At 41.1% G+C, this 17,375-nt stretch overlaps 2 protein-coding genes across 3 annotated transcripts; both read right to left on the reverse strand.

Moving 5' to 3' along the window:
- Positions 1–2,137: 2,137 nt before the first annotated feature.
- Positions 2,138–5,520, reverse strand: ackr5 (atypical chemokine receptor 5). Of its 2 annotated transcripts, XR_013934151.1 has the most exons (3): positions 5,395–5,520; positions 3,659–4,859; positions 2,138–3,543 (listed from the first exon to the last, which is right to left on the reverse strand). XR_013934151.1 is itself a non-coding variant. In XM_080444216.1 (2 exons), exons 1-2 carry the CDS (start codon positions 5,398–5,400, stop codon positions 3,762–3,764), a joined length of 1,104 nt encoding a protein of 367 aa, XP_080300342.1. In that variant the 5' UTR covers positions 5,401–5,520; the 3' UTR covers positions 2,138–3,761. The 2 variants fall into 2 exon arrangements, 1 of the variants encoding a protein (XP_080300342.1); XM_080444216.1 differs by having other exon boundaries at positions 2,138–4,859.
- A 1,920-nt stretch (positions 5,521–7,440) lies between these two features.
- On the reverse strand, positions 7,441–17,274 carry pip4k2ca (phosphatidylinositol-5-phosphate 4-kinase, type II, gamma a). Its single transcript, XM_080444214.1, has 10 exons — positions 16,772–17,274; positions 15,716–15,813; positions 15,337–15,433; positions 14,198–14,347; positions 11,774–11,920; positions 11,490–11,528; positions 11,277–11,390; positions 10,663–10,927; positions 10,096–10,199; positions 7,441–8,711 (listed from the first exon to the last, which is right to left on the reverse strand). The coding sequence occupies exons 1-10, from the start codon at positions 16,928–16,930 to the stop codon at positions 8,631–8,633; spliced, it is 1,254 nt and encodes a 417-aa protein (XP_080300340.1). The 5' UTR covers positions 16,931–17,274; the 3' UTR covers positions 7,441–8,630.
- Between the last annotated feature and the right edge of the window lie 101 nt (positions 17,275–17,375).

Below are 17,375 nucleotides of genomic sequence, written 5' to 3' on the forward strand. Positions count from 1 at the left end.
CCACCTGTATGCAGTTCACCACGGTATTGATCAGGTTGTTGCGAAAGCTCTTGCTGAGGAAGTTGTAGAGAATGGGGTTGGCGATGCAGTGGAAGAGGGACAGGCACTGCATCATGCTGTATGAGAAGTAGTGCACTTCCAGAATATTACAGCTGAAATGTTGTCCGTAAGGATTTATGAAATCTTAAATCGCAGAGAGGAAATTGTTCCACACTCTTTTTTTGTTTTCTGGGGTTAATCTGATTATGTTTTGATGTTACATAAGAAAAGTGCAACACAAAAGACATACTGGGCTATGAAAATGTGATGTTCCCAGAATATGTTTTGAGTGGCTTATAATAACAGTGCAGTTAGAGAAGGCATTTAGAACACTCTTTCGCAGAATGTGCGAATCTATGCATTGTTTGGAGCTGAGTTGATGCTTCAAATTCATAATTCAAGTCTGAATTGCTCTCTGTCACTCGGTTCAGTACAATTCCTTTTTGATCTCCAACAATCCAGATAAATATCCATCAAGGTTGAATACGTGGATGAAAGAGGTCGCAAAGCACACAATGATGCTAAGAGGACAGTAGCCTAATGGAAGGCACAATTAAGATCTAGGATCCTAGAAAAGTTAAAGCACAATTAATTTAATATGAGGCATCAAATGTATCATATTACCTTGATATGTTGGTGTGTCTACTGGAGAGGATGAATGATGAACTCTGCTGTCCTGGACTATCTGGGCAAACAGGCAGCCTGTAGTTTCTCCACGCACGCACGCACGCACGCACGCACGCACGCACGCACGCACGCACGCACGCACGCACACACACACGCAAAAGATCTAACAGGACATCCTCAGTGGCTTGGGGGATTGGTACAGAGCTGCAGGAAAGCCCACACAACTAAAGGGGTCTAGGTTTTGGGGCTTTGAGGATCTAGAAGTGAATTACAATCTGTAACATAACACAGTATTTTCCCTTATTGTATTTTCACAGAATACTCATAATAAAACACTGCTGATCATTGCCTCTGGAATACATTTCCCCACAACACCATTCCTACTGGTCAAGGTGACTTTAATTTCAATTACATACTTACATACAGTGCCAAGAGATGTGTAGAATTGATTATATTTACTCAGCAATGGCACATTTCCTTAAATGAATTTCCTCTAAAGACCAACAACAAATTGTGATTTTGTTGTATGTGGGGTTGGCACAGAGCAGACAATTATGAAAACAGCCACCACAAAGCATAGGACAATACGAGTAGATAAGATAGGAAGCCTAGCTTGGCATGGCCAAACTAAAACACTGCCATAGCAAATGATTTCTCTCTGGCAGATTTGTCTGATTTACACACAGCATCAAGTCTGACTAAGCAGGGCCTTTAACCTACGCACACCTCCCTACACATGGATAGTTGACTTCTAGACCCACTCTAAGACACAATTTCCAGCATTAATTTCAGGTGTCGGACATAGCGGAGTTCCACAAAAATCCTCCGAATGACTATTTTTGTTATGTTTGGTTAACAAACAGTGAAATAAACGGCTTAGTTAACACAACCCTTCAGTTTACTGTTTATTAACTGAACATATAACAAAAATATGGGGGAAAGTGGGGATTTTTTTTGGGGCAGACAAATGTTAACAGCGAGAAAGCCGTCTGTTGATTTTGGTGCGGTCTAGCCACATGCTGTCAGTAAGGTCATGACACAGGTCACTGTGACAGGGACAGAATGCAGGAACATTTGTCTTGGCTGCGGTTCACATCAGCTACAGATTAATGGGATATGTCCTGTTTCATACGCAGTGTTCCCCCGCAATCAATGCCACTTTCCTCATCCATCCTGCTTGACTTCCATTGTTTAAGGGCAGTTAACTCTCGCTTTTCCTATAGCAGCAGGAAGGAATAGTCAGCAGAATTACAAATCCTGGGAAAATTTAAACAAGACCAGTCCCTGATCCCCACCATGTTCTGTGTAAATTGGAGTAAACGTCATCTATTATTGGATCAGCACAATAGCCAACTAGTAAAACATTTGACATTTTTCATCAGCACATCTAGCCTAAATGAGTGAATCTCATCGAGTATTGTGTCAGCACAAGCAATCAGTCATCACCAAATATTAAGCAACTATGAGCAAATACCACTTTATTACAGAAACAATAACAATTCTTGTACCAGGAATTCTGCTACTAGCCACAAGGGAGGCTATGAGTGTAATTGATGCATGCCAGGATTGGGCCTCACAAGCAGCAGCATGAACTTTTCATAAGAGACAGGAAAAAAGGGTATTTAAAAATGTGTTGCATAAAAAATTCTCTAGCTCATCTAGATTATGTTATGAATGGACTATTAAGGGTAATTCTAACTGCCTATTAACCTTCTAGGCACTAAAACATCTAGGAATTGGAAAAATAGGGGGCACAAGTTTTTTCAGCACAAATAACATGGGCCCTATTAGGCAGCATACATCTACTGGAGGCTGCACTGAAAATGATAAAAGGTTTAGGTAGGAAAGCAGTTTAGGTGCAAAGTTCAGGAGGCTCACACAGCCTCATAGAGTTCAATCATAATATCTGGAGGAATTATGTCAGTAACTCTAAGCAAATTACAGACTTATTATGAATGCTTTCAGAATATGCCATTCAGCGACTTAAAGTCTGTGATATACTGTACTATATATTTGGTGTCTTACCTCATATCACATTATGATTTATTATTTATCATATTCATGCCTTTTTTACATACATGTCATTTCCGTAACCATTTCATTTTAAATTTGTTTTTAAAGTAAGAACTATGAACATTGGACTTATATCTTGTTTCTAGTTCTAACAAGTAAAAACAAACTGCTTGTATGTGGTCTGTTCTAGTGTCCCATGCTGCAAAAACTCATGCATCATCAGAATTACAGTGGGGAATTTGCAGTATTCCGCATGGTATTCCACACTTCTCACTTTCAGAGATGTGTGATCTTTGACCTCTCGAATGCCAGGTCTCTTCCTCCTATTGTGCCATCTGTGGACAGAAAACTGAACTCTTTTCCCTGTTCTTGCTCTTCTTATCACCAAGTCCACATTGTTAGAAGTGGAAAGAAACTCACCCTGTTGGGCTGAAATGGAAGTCACAGGATTAGCATGACTTCCTCACAAAGCAATAAGAAGCGAGATAGTGAACTGCAACTACAGCAAATTATGTTACTTGGATAACAATATTATTGTTCTTTTATTGCATGATACAGGCTGTATGTGTTGCACAGCAGCATTCAGAATCTGATAATGTAATAATGTAAGCTAAGGTTTCTCCGTTTATTGATCACGTAGTAAAAAATAATGATCCATCCATTTCCATTACATTTCCACCTTTTCAAACAGCAAAATAGTTAAAAGAACCGGTCTTATCTTGCATTGGCCAGACAGCATATGTTTACATTCCTGCTTTGCTACTACAGTATAATTCATTTCCGCTATAAGATCCTGAACGTTGCTATGAGTTCCTGTGGGAGTGAAAAATTCTTCAAACATTTCCTCCACTGTTTGAAACTGATCTGTTAAATGAAAAGAAAAACAGGACGTGTATTATGATTGGAAGGTGTTTGATGAGTCCATCATTCTTACATAACAGCATAATGTGTTTTTGAAAGAAGACCAAAGTCAGATTACCACTGAATAGCCACTGAATTTCCACTGGTCAGTTAAAGAAAGTCTTGAAAGTTGAAACTGTTTTTGTGTAGAAGCCCATTCTACCATCAAATCACCATCTTTCTTATGATCCAACGTCTGAGTGACTGGTGCTCATGTCACTTAGCCTCCGCTGCTTCCTGGCCTCTTTTCCCCCTGTGTCAGCTGCGTTAGGCTGTGAGCCTGGTCCCATCTGAGCCTCAGCTGCCTCTCTGGGTATGTAGTTCACCACAGTATTGACCAGGTTGTTGCGAAAGCTCTTGCTGAGGAAGTTGTAGAGAATTGGGTTGGCGATGCAGTGGAAGAGGGACAGGCACTGCACCACGCTATATGAGAAGTAGAGCACCTCCAGTGTATTACAACTGAAGGCAAAAGGGTTTATGTCATCTATGATTATCAGGCTCATCACCAGGTGGTACGGCAGCCAGCACACCACAAACACCAGCGAGTAAAGGTGCACAAGCCATACTTCCCGCCGGCCCTGCACATCCGGAGCCGTGCGAACCGCGCGTGCTATGAGGACATTGCAGGTGATGATGACGGCTGCGGGGCCCAGGAACTGAAACACCAGGCAGAAGAAAAAGACCACGACGAACCACTCTGTGTAATTGCGCTCTGGCATCATGTAACAGCCCGGCTCGTCCCATTCCAGGAGGTCCACGTGAACATTCTCCAACAACGCCAGGAGGAAGGACAGCAGCCACAGGCCTCCGCAGAGGAACCAGCGGCGCCGGCCCACCACAGGGAAGCAGGTTGGAGACGAAGGCCTGGTCAGGGACAAGTAACGCTCCAGGGTCATGAGGGCCAGGAAGAAGGAGCTGCTGTAGAAGTTGACCACGTAAATGAGGTTGGTGACCTTGCAGAGGAAGCGTCCCCACAGCCACACCTTGTCCACGGTCATCTCCATCATAAAGAAGGGCAAGATCATGATCACCATGAGGTCTGACAGGCTCACATTGATAATGCAGAACAGGACCCCGTTGGCAGAGTGGCGCCGGCGCCAGTTGACCCAGACGACCACAGCGTTTTCCAAAAGGCCCACTGTGAAGAAGAACAGGTAGAGGAGGAAGAGTGCAATGCGCCGGGCGTCCGCGTTGAGGTGGAGTGTGCACTCGTAGACAAACCATGGCGTGCCGTTGTAGAAGGCCAACGAGTGGTTGATGTGTTCTTCGATCGACATGGTCTGGGGTTAAAAGCAGAGAAATTGTTTCAGACTCTGGCTCAAACCGTTTCAATGTTTTTTTTGGGCAGCTCAAAAAGGAGGATCTAGGCAGACATGCTGGGATATGAAAATATGATGTTTCCAGAATATTTTAAGTGGCTTATAATAGTGCACATAAAAGCAGAGAAGGCATTTAGAACTATGGAGAATATGCTGAGACGAAAATATCGATGTCTTGTTTGGAACTGAGTCGATGCTTCAAATGTATAACTTAAGTCTGAATTGCTCTCTGTTACTGGGTTCAGTACCATTCCCTTTTTAATCTCTATCAATAATCTACAGTAGATAAATATCAATCAATGCAAGTTTCTAAAGAGGTTGCAGAGCACACAATGATTCTAAAAGGATAGTAATGTAATACACAATCCAGTACCAGGACTGAAATTAAGTTCACATTCCACAAATGTGTCACATAGTAATATTCAAAAAGTTATCAAAGTAGTTATAAGTTAAACCCCATCAACTGAATATGAGGCATCAAATTGATCATAATTACCTCCATGTGTTGGTGTGTCTACTGGAGAGGATGAATGATGAAGAGGGAGGGTTCCCTCTTAAGGCCTAATTGACTCGGACTGAGCAGCTTGGCGTCTGTATCAGCACAAGACAACTCTACCAACTCTGCTGTCCTGGACTATCTGGGCAATCAGGCAGCCTGACGTTTCTTCCCTCCCATCTCTCATTAACACATGTGCACACAAACACACACACACATACATGCACCCATATATACACACACGCACAGTCGCACGCACGCACACACACACACACATTTATGAGATCTAACAGGACATCCTCAGTGGCTTGGGGGAGTGGTACAGAGCAGCAGGAAAGCCCACGCGACTAAAGTTCTAGGTTTTGGGGCCTTGAGGATCTATTGAATTACAATCTGTACAATTTCCTTGTTGTATTTTCTCCCAATACTCATGCAAGGACTTTGAACAGACATAACAAAACTCTTAAAATAAAGCAACATTTTTCATTCTGCTGCTCATTGCTTCTGGAATGCCTTTCCCCATGCACCATTCCTACCCATCCAGGTGCCTTACATTTCAGTTACATACTTACTTACTTTTTCATCCTACAGTGCCAAGAGATCTGTAGAACCGACTCATTCTATTTACACAGTGGTTGCAAATTTCCTCAATGAATTTCCTCTAAAGGACCTGTGTTTTAGTTGCATGTGTGGTGGGCACACAGTGGACAACATTATGAAAACAGCCACCACATAACATAGGACAATACCAGGAAGCCCCCTCTTCTGCAGAGCAATAATGAGTGACAGGCAGAGTGTAGATGAGGTAGGAAGCCTGTGGCACATCAAACTTCTCTAAGGAAGCAGGGCCTTTAACCTACGCACACATCCACATCGATAGCGGACTCCAACACCCACTCGTTGGTTAACACGTTCAAAGGCCCTTACTTGGTATTCCATTACATTTAAATGACTGAGATTTGCATCACCTTCAACTACAAAATGTGACTGTACCACAGTTAACAGAAAAACAGAAAGCTGTGTGTTGCTTCTGGTGCAGTTTATCAATGAGGCTAATGTCACTGCGATAGGGAAAGAATGCAGGAACATTTGTTGACCATGATACAACAGCTGCAGATTAATAGGATATGTAGTACGTTTTGGTTTGCAGTGTTCTTACTGCCTCTACGAATTGTCAGCACGCCTGATTTCTATTTAGTTGCATGTGGGGGTAGTGCAGCGAAATTAGCCGATCTTGTAGATTGGCTTTTTAGGTGCGCAACACCAGCATGCAACGAAGTATAACTCAGGCTTTAGTAGCATACAGAGAACCTCCACCCCATACCCCGCTCCTCGTCCATCCTGCTCGGTTCCCATTGTTTCTAAGGGCAGTCAATTCTTGCTTTTCCTATAGCAGCAGGAAGGAAGAGTCAGCAGAATTACAAATTCTGGGAATGTTTGAAACAGAACCAGTCCCTTAGCCCCAGCATGTTCTGTGGAAATGATTATTGCGTCAGTACAGCAGCCAATGAACTAATACAATTAATCATTATTGCATCAGCACAAATAAGTAAAACTCATCATCTCCGCCAGGCCAGAACACTTAACCCCTTACTATCCCCCCCCTTCTAACTACTCACCCCTGAGCACTCATCAAAACCATCTGGGCTGCCATCAGCTGGGTTAATCATCCCCATGGGAATATCTCCCTTTCCCTCCTCAACTACCTAAATGTAGTCTCAGAAGCTCCACTCAAAGGGATGCGTTATCTTTCTGGGCAATAAATAGTCTGGGAATTCAAAAGGTGGGGGGCACACGTTTCTTCAGCTCCAAAAACATGGCTTCTGACTCAGAGTTACAGCATACATCTACAACACCACACACACACAACCACCAGCTACTAGCACAAACTATTCTCTTTGCAATCTCTTTGCGTTTATCTACTTGCATTAAATTTCAATGTGTAAATGGTCATTTCATCTTTTACTGAGAACAATGGTGATTAGTGGCCTCTCCTCTACCTCCCACACAGTCAAACACACACCTTACAAGAAATAAGACAAACACTTTTTCAGAAAATCTTTGTAAAATATATTTGGTCCAAAAGCTGACTTGCAAAAATACAAGATGTGCAATCACAAGTTAACGAGGCATCATACAGAGTACATCTATTGTGCCTTTTCCAGTGTATTGGAATGCTCTATTGTAACTCAGTCACTTCTTTTAAGGCTAACTGCATAAAGCTGCTGTAATGTAGTGTTATTTTCTATCAATTATAACATACTTAAGCTATCACTATGGAGTCTTCTCAAATATCATCACAATACAGTGAAAATAGATAAATCTATTACTACTTAGGATTGTATTCTGTCTCCTATAATGTTTTACAATGATTCATGTAAGTTATTCGGATGCACAAAATACTGCAGCATTCCAAATAAACAAATGGAGTGTTCAGAATAATACAGTCTGGCCTTATGTTTAGAAAGTGCTTTGATCTCAATGTACAGATCAAATCCCCTTTATTCACATTGTCCATTTAACCAAAAAGTCTAAACTGGTTATTACTGGTCTGTGAATGACTGGCAGTCTTGCTCAACTGAGCTAAACCCAGTCAGTCTATATATGAAAATGGGCGTTTTGTTATGACCAATGTCAGAACTCTTTTGATAAAGTAAATAAAACTTTGACCCCACACGTTTGGCACTCCAGACCCGCAAAGCAAACAAACATATTCTTTCGCAAACAATTGAATCTTATTTCTAGCGTTACACCTGGAACATAATTTTGCAAAAGAAACATGACTAATTCATCGTTAAGCTTAGCTCATAGCTAGGAAACCGGAACAATATCACTGAATTAATTCCAAAAGTAATTAAGTCTGATTCAGGTCCGATTACTTTGATGAACACAGATCAGCAGCTGTCTGCGTCATAGTACCCTTTTGTTCCAAAAAGTCAGTTGGTTAAGAGTGCTTATTATCAATATGAAATTCACCATACACATCTTAAAAATAAATATATGCCTCAAAAAGTAGTACATCATATTACATATTACAATGGAAGTAGTCTCATCTCAGATCACCAAATTCATTAGAAATTATCTGCATGTGCATACTTTCTCTATGTTTTTGGTCAATGGCCAAATAGAACATCACAAAACAACAAAGGAAGAGCAAGACGGACAACCTCTGAAATCTCAGTTGGAAGTCGTGCTGATCGATGGCAGTTGTAGTTTTAGCGTAAAGTAGTGTTCCGCTATGCAAAGATGTTTGAGATGAATTCACGAAATCTTTTGGCATACTGTTCAGGGTGGACTGTAGAGATCTCAGCACCAGCCTGGGAAAGACACCAAGGAAAGAGCAGACACACAAAGAGCAATAGATTGAACATTGACAGCATCAATTTCATCATGAAAGCAAAACATCGAAGGCTCACCTTTCCAGCGGTGGAAGAAGTATTCAGATCTCTGACTGAAGTAAAAGTAGCAATATACAACAGTGTAAAAATACACAAGTCCTGCATTGGGATCCAGCTGTTCCCAAAGCAAATCTCACGGGAGAGGGCAATTTTTAGATTAAAGCGGTTCAACTTTAAAGGGTAAGACCACTTTGGTAGAGGTTTGGGTTGTGTAGTTACCTTGCCATGATGTAACCCCAAAGGTGGGCAAGAAATAAAAAATAATTGCTCCATTGATTAGAAATTGATAATTCAAAATATGCTCCTCATTGACTTACATTGTACGGTAAAACAGCTCTCAAAGTCACTCTTTTAGCACATAAATGAACCCAAACATAGCTGATTCAGGCAATATAGAGCATCACCAAACCCAGTACAGTTTTTAATAAAAATGGTTTTACTATTTGAAGATCTGGATCCGGATCTGCAGGTTTTCTACTTATTAAAAATGGCAAAATCAACAGGAAGTTGACATTTTTATTTAAAAAAAAACAGTACAGGGTTTGGTGATCTTCTATATTGTCTGAATCAACTTTGTTTGCGTTCGTTTATGTGCTAAAAGAGTGACTTTGAGAGCTGTTTTACCGTACAATGTAAGTCAATGAGGAGCATATTTTGAATTATCAATTTCTAATCAATGGAGCAATTATTTTTTATTTCTTGCCAACCTTTGGAGTTACATCATGGCAAGGTAACTACACAACCCAAACCTCTACCAAAATGGTCTTGCCCTTTAAGTCTCGTCACAATAGGTCTGAAATACACCCAGTAAAGGGTTGACAAATGTAGGTGGGACCAACAAGGGGTGGGTGAAATAATAGAGTCCTCAATTGGCTTATTGTTGATTTAACACGGCAGACAACATAGAAAATGATTGTTCAAACAAATCTATGTTCCAACAATAATAACTATGTCATCGTCCACCATTGGTTGTTAGAATGCCATTTCTAAAGTAGAGCTCTGAATAACCTATGATGATGCACTATGATTACATGTTTGAAATTAAATATCAACTTTGCATATCACTTGTAAAACTACTCTTGCAAGATTGTCAATAATTGCAAATGTCCAATATACAGTAGTTAATTTATGCACCAAAAAATTAATAAAAACCTGAGGTTTGAACAAAACCATGGATTTGGCAAATTACCGAATTTGTGAATTCTTGTTGAGTTAAATTAACACTAAGGATCTTCCTATGAGGTACAGATGAACATTTTGACAGCCATCCATTCACCTTCAGCCTTCCTATCCTGTTACTCACCCCGTGTTTGACAGTTTTAGCTGCGTGTGCAGCTTTCTTCTTGGTATCATACATAGTAAGGACGTCAATAAGACCCATGAAGTACACCTCCCTCTGAGGAGCTCCTGACAATGACATCAAAGACAAAACATATGGGTTACAGAGTTCATGCAAACTGCACACTGGAAAACCTCTTGTATTATTAAAAAGAACTCCCACTAACTATGAACATCCTTATCTGCCTGGGTAATGATACTGCAACTCGCTCTGGACCACTGGCACTGCTGCTTTTCCCTCCTACTAGGTCCAACTAGTCCCTGACCGCTAGACTTAAAAGTACACCAGGTGAATGCAATTAACATCTTGGTAGGATGGAAAACCTGGATGGAAAACCTGCAGTACCCTGGGAAGTTGTCGTGTTTGCAATGCTGTAAGCTAAATTGATTTGCTAAAGTTTAGCTTCTGGTGAACCCTAAAGGCTCAGTTATATTTGATTGAAAGGCTGTGTCAAACTAAAAACAACATACAAAAATGTGTTTTAGTTGAAAATAACTAACTATAATGTCTTGGCCTAAACCAAGTACACACCTGGGGCACTCCTAATGGCATACACATCCACGTAGGGGTCAAACTCCCCGGGTCCAAGTGGTTTGCAGGAGGACATGTAACCGGCGATGCCCTCAGGAGAGGTGCCATAGGAGCCCACCGTAGGGCCTGCCGTTAGGCCGTTCTCTGGCTCCAGGTCCTCCTCATTGGAGGGCTCATCACCTTCCTCCTCCTCCCGCTCAGCCCGGCCTAAGTCGTGGAGGCCCAGGAGAAGGCTGTAGTCCATGATCTTCAACTTCGATAGGAACTGAGAAGAAGAAATGGGTACCAGCCTACTTTATTTATCCCATTGAGGCAACGTATTAGAGAAAATTACCATATCAACATGACACACACACACACACACACACACAAATAAAACATAATTTAACATTTAAAAATCTATTAAACGTTTACTTGCCAGTTAATTAGAAGGGGGAAATGTGATGGTCACATGACTACAAAACATTCTAAAGAAATGTCATCTGATGTCAAAATGGCAACACAGAAGAAGTGCTGCAGTAAAGACATGGCTTAAGTTGATGCTGCCACTATGTGGCCGAAGTTTGCAACAACAGCGGAATGTTCCATTCAGCATGTGCAAAGAGGTCACCCACCTCCACATCTCTGTTGAGCTTCTCCATGAATTTATCTTTCTGCTCCTCTGTTACATACACCTTCTGCATGTTGTTCCTAAAGTCCTTGTCCTTGTAGGTAGGAAGATCTTTTCCCTGAGGTATAGATTTAGCAGATATGGCATAAGGAAGATAGCTAAATGCAAATACAGTGGCATGAAAAGAAAAGAAAAACATTCAAGACATATGTTTTACCCTTTCTTTGTCACTCGCTTCACGAGACACCAGAGAGCCCTGCAAAAACAATTTTGTTTAAATATTCAGACTTGTAGGTTCTGCCCACATACAATATGAAATACTTTGATGACTGTTACCACATACAATGTTATGTCTTTGTGTGCTATGCTATAACCGATAGGTGATTAATATGGATTTCCGTTTGATCCCTCACATTGCAGTAACAAGTTTGAGGGCAGTAATCATGCAACTTCCTCCTATGTTTTCTGAATGACTAATGACACTTTGTGTTTCTTCCTCACCTTCAGGTCATACTTCCTGTGCACCACTAATCTGTGGCTGAACATGTTCCTCATGACAATCAGATAGGTCTCCTCACTGTCCACACTGACCCGGTACATACCCAGGAACTGGGGCAGCAGGGTGCTGCCATGACACTTCACAATGTGCTGCAAAGAAAATGGTCAATCAATCAATGCTGTACTCACCACATCAATCTCTGTGCGGTGTGCGCTGTAATTGTCACTATTGAGAAAATGTAATATGTGCCTATTATAATTAACATATGTAGAGGTATTACAACATTCAAATGTCTCTTCCTCTTTCATTTGAAGTTGAATGAGAAAAACTGAAGAGCACATATGCAGACAGGAACCAATTACTGACTGTCTATCCATGTTAGGCATTTAGCCCTGTTGAAGATTTGCTATAGCAATCTATTAAAAGAGACACTCACTTCAGGCTGACCTCGTTCAGTATACCATGGAACGCTCTGGCCAGAATGCTAATAGAAGATGCAACGCTTTATGGGACGGAACAATGCTTTACACTTATTTTTAATTTTAACTCCCATTGCGTATTTTTTACATTTGTGTTCTGCGTGTGACAAAGTGACACTCTGCACATGTATGTATGTAAGGTAGTTGTGTTAATAACTCCCTCAGGATATGGCAGATGCAACAGCCATCGCATATTCATTATGATGTGAATAAATAATGATGTGCCTAGTTTGGGCCTGACGAAGCTCCTGATATTTAGACTAATACTTTTTCAATGATCAATGAAATAAATGATCATTGATCAATGAAATAAAACTGGTTGACAATATAATTATAAAAAAATATTGCAACTTCAATACTGATAGGTAGTCCTGTCACAATTATCACATAATCACCTGATCGCAATTATTTGAGCTTATTACAATTAATTTGATTATCGTCAAAATCGTTTGCTGTTGAAAATTGTTCATGAAGTTTCACAAAGTTCCTAAATAGCAGTACAGTATTTATTTAGAATGTGCTGGATATTGTCAGTCATTTTCTTTGTATATTTCAGTAATAGGCTGTATTATATTTAAGTTATTTGTCATATCTGACCTGTGCAATTTGTTTACAAGCCTAAAAGGCAAACAAATGTTCCAATGTTAATGTCAAAACACAATTAAATAATTCATCGCAATAATTTGTTTGACAATTAATCATCAGTTGAAATGATCATGACAGCCCTACTGATCTAAACAAAGGCCTTCGAGTGTATAGAATTAATATTTCAGAACGGTATCCAAGAAATAGTCCATTGCAATGAATAAATATGAATGCAAAATAAAAAATGCTAACACCCCCCCCAAGAATCTGTACAAAACCCAGAAGCTTTGATAACAATGTACTCATTCAGCACCAAGCGAGTTGACAATCCTTCTTCAACAGAGCTACCATTTTCTCATCCCACTCCCACAGTTTTATGCAGGCCATCATACCATAGGCCACACATTCCAATCAGAGTTTCAAGGCGACCGAAAATCTACTTCTTGGGGATGTTTGTCTGAAGCAAGACTCGGTTCTTTGGGTCACCACAAGTACAGTACATGCAATACAGACTAGGTTGCAGGTTTGGTGGATTAAGAGCACCTATACCAAACAGACAAGCTTAGTTGAGAGATAATAATAATAGAATTAAGATAATTCAGAAAATAAAGTAAAGCTATTTCAGTTCACGCTTTTCTTTTGCACACGTTCGAGACCATCAAAAAGGCATCATTTGAGATTTGCATGAACCTTGATTTTGAATAATTCTGTCACATTTGTTTGTTTTTTCCACTGCATCTACACAACTACTAATGCTATGCTAACAGAGAACTACCTTGGCTAAAACACAGTGTAAACCCATTACTACACAATGCTATACTTTCAGTTTAGAGGTTGAAACACAAGTATTCTTGTGATATTTGTGTGTTCCACTCACCTCACTAACAATATTGCTTCCCTCAGCATACTGTATGTTCAAATTAGACCTATACAGCGACAGTTCTCGATCATGTGTCTTTGTAAAAAGGTTCAAACAAATGTCACAGAAGTATTTTGGAAGCACAACACTACAATACTACATGGACAAGGATGGAAGAGGAAATTACGTGGCTTCAACATACAACAGGATATGTTTAATAATAGCCTGGTTTCCCAAAGAGTCAGACAGGGATTGCCTTTTGCCCGGGCCACCTTGTTATCCCCATTTCCTAAAAACCCTTCAATGATTCTTTTTACAGCTTTGTGACAATTGACACGGTAACTATTTTCTCGTTTGGTTAAGATTTCAAATACGGAAGTAGGGCTGTAAAAAAATACCATGGTATGAAGATTTTGAGTATTGCTTGATCATGGATATCCCCACTTGTCTAAGCTGCAAATCTCAAATAAAAATATAGGCCATGAAAAAACACCAGCTCTTACCTGGTGGTACTCAGACAAGATGCCATGCATGTCTGCGACATCTTCACTGGAGATCTGCTTGACAACCAGCGTGCGGTCATAGGAGTTGAAGAGCAGTCCTTCTCCCTGTACGTCTGTACTCCTTAAAGGGACGCTGCGGGTCAACGACACCTAAGGTAGGAGACAAGTCCAAGAACACACAGGTTAGAGTTGGGATCCTTCAAAGTCAGAATTGCTATGTGAATGTGTGAAAAATAAAAACAATCCACTGCAGAGGCTGTGCACTATCTGTACAATGAACCAATTGAGATTCGAGAATTCATGTTCAGCTGCTTTTACTCTGCAGTTGATTGAGTGAGACTTAAGAATTTGACACGCAAACACTAGCACTATCCATCTCCTTCCAATGAAGTTGCCAGAAAATGGCACACACTAAATTACAATGTATGCAGGTTCTATGTTCCCCGCTTACCTAACCCTAAACCTAACGTAAGTGGGGATAATCGTGTCTTTAAGATGGACCGGTCAATCTCGAGAGGGTATTTGTAATCTGAAAATCCAGACAAAAACATCCATTCACATTGCAAGGTGATGATAGATCTCACTAGCCATATAAAACATCTACAGTAAGTAAGTAGATCTCGTGCACAAAAACGTCACCCAACCCTTCCCTAGAAGATACCGCTTCTCGCCATTACAACCAAGGGATGCCAACATAATGTACTCTATGGCATTCCTCCAACAAAGATATAATTGCATTTAACTTATGGTGGCCAGACGTCCCGGTTTGGCCTGCGTATCCCGACAAATATCTTTAAAACACTAATATGTCCCGGTTTTCAACATTCACTACAAAATTGTCTCGGTTTTTGACAGAATTAAAATAATAATAGTTGTTTTCAGTGGTTGTGTAGACGTTTATCATGTTCTGTTCATGTAAACATGCTCACCTAATAAATCAGAAAACATCAACAGATGCATTGCGTGTCTGAATTCAATGCTGAGGCTGATGTTTGTCAATCAATCATTGCCTGTATGCGACACCTTAGGTGTGTATACGTGTTGCGCGTTCACGACAAATACACGCATCGATTTAAGGGTCCCGGTTTGAGGGGCTGAATATATGGTCACCCTAATTTGACTGTGCATAATTTACACACCTGATAGTCCAGATCCTCAATTCCAAAACGCTCCCTTAGATTGCGGAACACCAGAGGACAATATTCTTTGAACTTAAAATGTCCAGGAAGGTTCTCTCTGTAAAAAGGGAAAGGGTGGAGATAGTTGTGAGATGGTGGTTGCATTTTGTTGTCGCATCGGCACACAGGCATGCACACAAACAGGTTTATGTTTCCTCATTCACAAATATGAACGCACATTTTAAGTTTCAGGGTGTACAGATGAGAGGATTCTTTGCATTAGTGCTGCAGGTGTGGCTTTCCCAAAAGTACATCTAGCACAGGTAATCTAAAAGTCTGCATAGCTTACTACACATCCAATGCAAACTGCAACAATCAAGGCTTAATGTTTGAGACATACTTGTTGAAGAGGTGATTGTTGACTTTGATCTTGGTGTTGGCTTTGAAGTCGTCAGGCAGTAACATGACAGGAACGGGAACCTGGTTGAGGTCATTGATCTGTAGAAAGGAAATGACAGTCATAACGTGTGGCATCATTAGCTTTGTTTGCATTTATGTGTCCATGGTTGCATTTTGTACAAACATAACGCTATTCACATCAGTCCCCTTCTCTGTCTGTCATGGGTCTTCTTGTGTACACAATAACGTTATCCTTCGTCGGACGTACGGCATTGTCGCATGCTGAACATATATCTTGTGAGCTTGTAGATCTGCCATTTTCGGATTTAATTCGTTAGTCTGGGCGAAACTGAACTTAGAACACACGCGCATGGTGGCTAAAGCCAGCATTAGCATTTAGCTCGCAACTAGCTCTGGTCCATAACGTTAGAAGGAGTTCTCCTTAACGCTATGTTACTTTCAAGCCGTTGCCCGCACACCCCCGGCAGCGCAGGCTGCGCAGCCTCTCGTCTGTAGTAAAAATAAAGAATACACTTTCGCTAATCACCAAAACAAATACGGTTTTAAGATGTTGAAAGCCTACTTTTCTTAGTGGGAACACCCGTATCTAAACGTCTAAATACACGTCTAAAATACAACTAAAATACAACTTTTGGTCAGAAAAGAAAATATTTCACCGGATGGGGAAAAATGTTTTAGTTACTCCACTGCGCCCTCTACAGATCTGGTCAATGGATTTTTTCTATTGACAACATTTTCCTTCCGTTGAAATATTTTCTTTTCAGGCCAAAAGGTGTATTTTAGACGTGAGGTGGGGGGCTCCGGGTGTTCCCACAAAGGAAAGTAGGCTTTCACTATCTTAAAACAGTCTTTGTTTTGGTGAGTAGCGAAAGCGTATTTTTTATATTTTAGTAAAGACGAGAGGATGCGCAGCCTGCGCTACCGGGGGTGTGCGGACAACGGCTACAAAGTACCATAGCGTTAAGGAGAACTACTTCCAACGCTATGGACCAAAGCTAGCTCACACAACAGAGACAGTGCTAGCAAAGCGACTCACCGAATGATTCACGCCCCACATGAACACACTGAGGACCGGGTCGCTGGCACGGAACACTTTCACCTTCTGCTGCACGAAATGCTTCTTTTTCGTCTTCGTTTTCGGGGCCAATACCACCATTGGACTCGACACAGCCCCCGAGTTACCGAGGGACGCCATGACAACAACACACCGTCCCTTCGACGTGGGGGGAATGAAGGTGAAGCGGTGTTACTAGCTAAGAAGCTAACAAGCTAATGAACTGTCACTCTCTCTCTCCACTTCCCTGCTTTCTTCGTAGCCACTGGGCAGCCAAAGGTCACCGGACGCGTTCCAATACGTCTCGCCACCCCGCCCCCCGCGGTGTCCAGCTGCTATACTTTTTGGGCAACTTTTCTAAGCCATATTCTAGTAGTGGACCCGATGAATCATCATTTGTGATTATCATTCATGCGTGTGTGCCGTGTGTGGAGCAAATCTGTAAACTATAAGCTCTTGTCAACCTTGCAGTAATAATAAGCCCACCTCCACCACCGCCAGTATTGCCAGACTTTGCGAGAGAAATAAGCAACCAGGTCTAATAAGCAAGAAGCACTAAGAGCCACATGAGCACTTTATTGGCTAT

This window comes from Gymnoscopelus braueri, assembly GCF_963280865.1.
Source record: "Gymnoscopelus braueri genome assembly, chromosome: 12".
NCBI lineage: Eukaryota > Metazoa > Chordata > Actinopteri > Myctophiformes > Myctophidae > Gymnoscopelus > Gymnoscopelus braueri.

What these genes read in the sequence shown, in the direction of transcription:
- pip4k2ca (XM_080444214.1), bottom strand. Translation starts at nt 16,930, where the DNA reads ATGGCGTCCCTCGGTAACTCGGGGGCTGTGTCGAGTCCAATGGTGGTA. An exon ending in AACAATCACCTCTTCAACAA is followed by an intron (nt 15,434 to 15,715) that starts GTATGTCTCAAA and finishes CCCTTTTTACAG; the next exon opens with AGAGAACCTTCCTGGACATT. An exon ending in AAGCGAGTGACAAAGAAAGG is followed by an intron (nt 11,391 to 11,489) that starts GTAAAACATATG and finishes TCTATACCTCAG; the next exon opens with GGAAAAGATCTTCCTACCTA.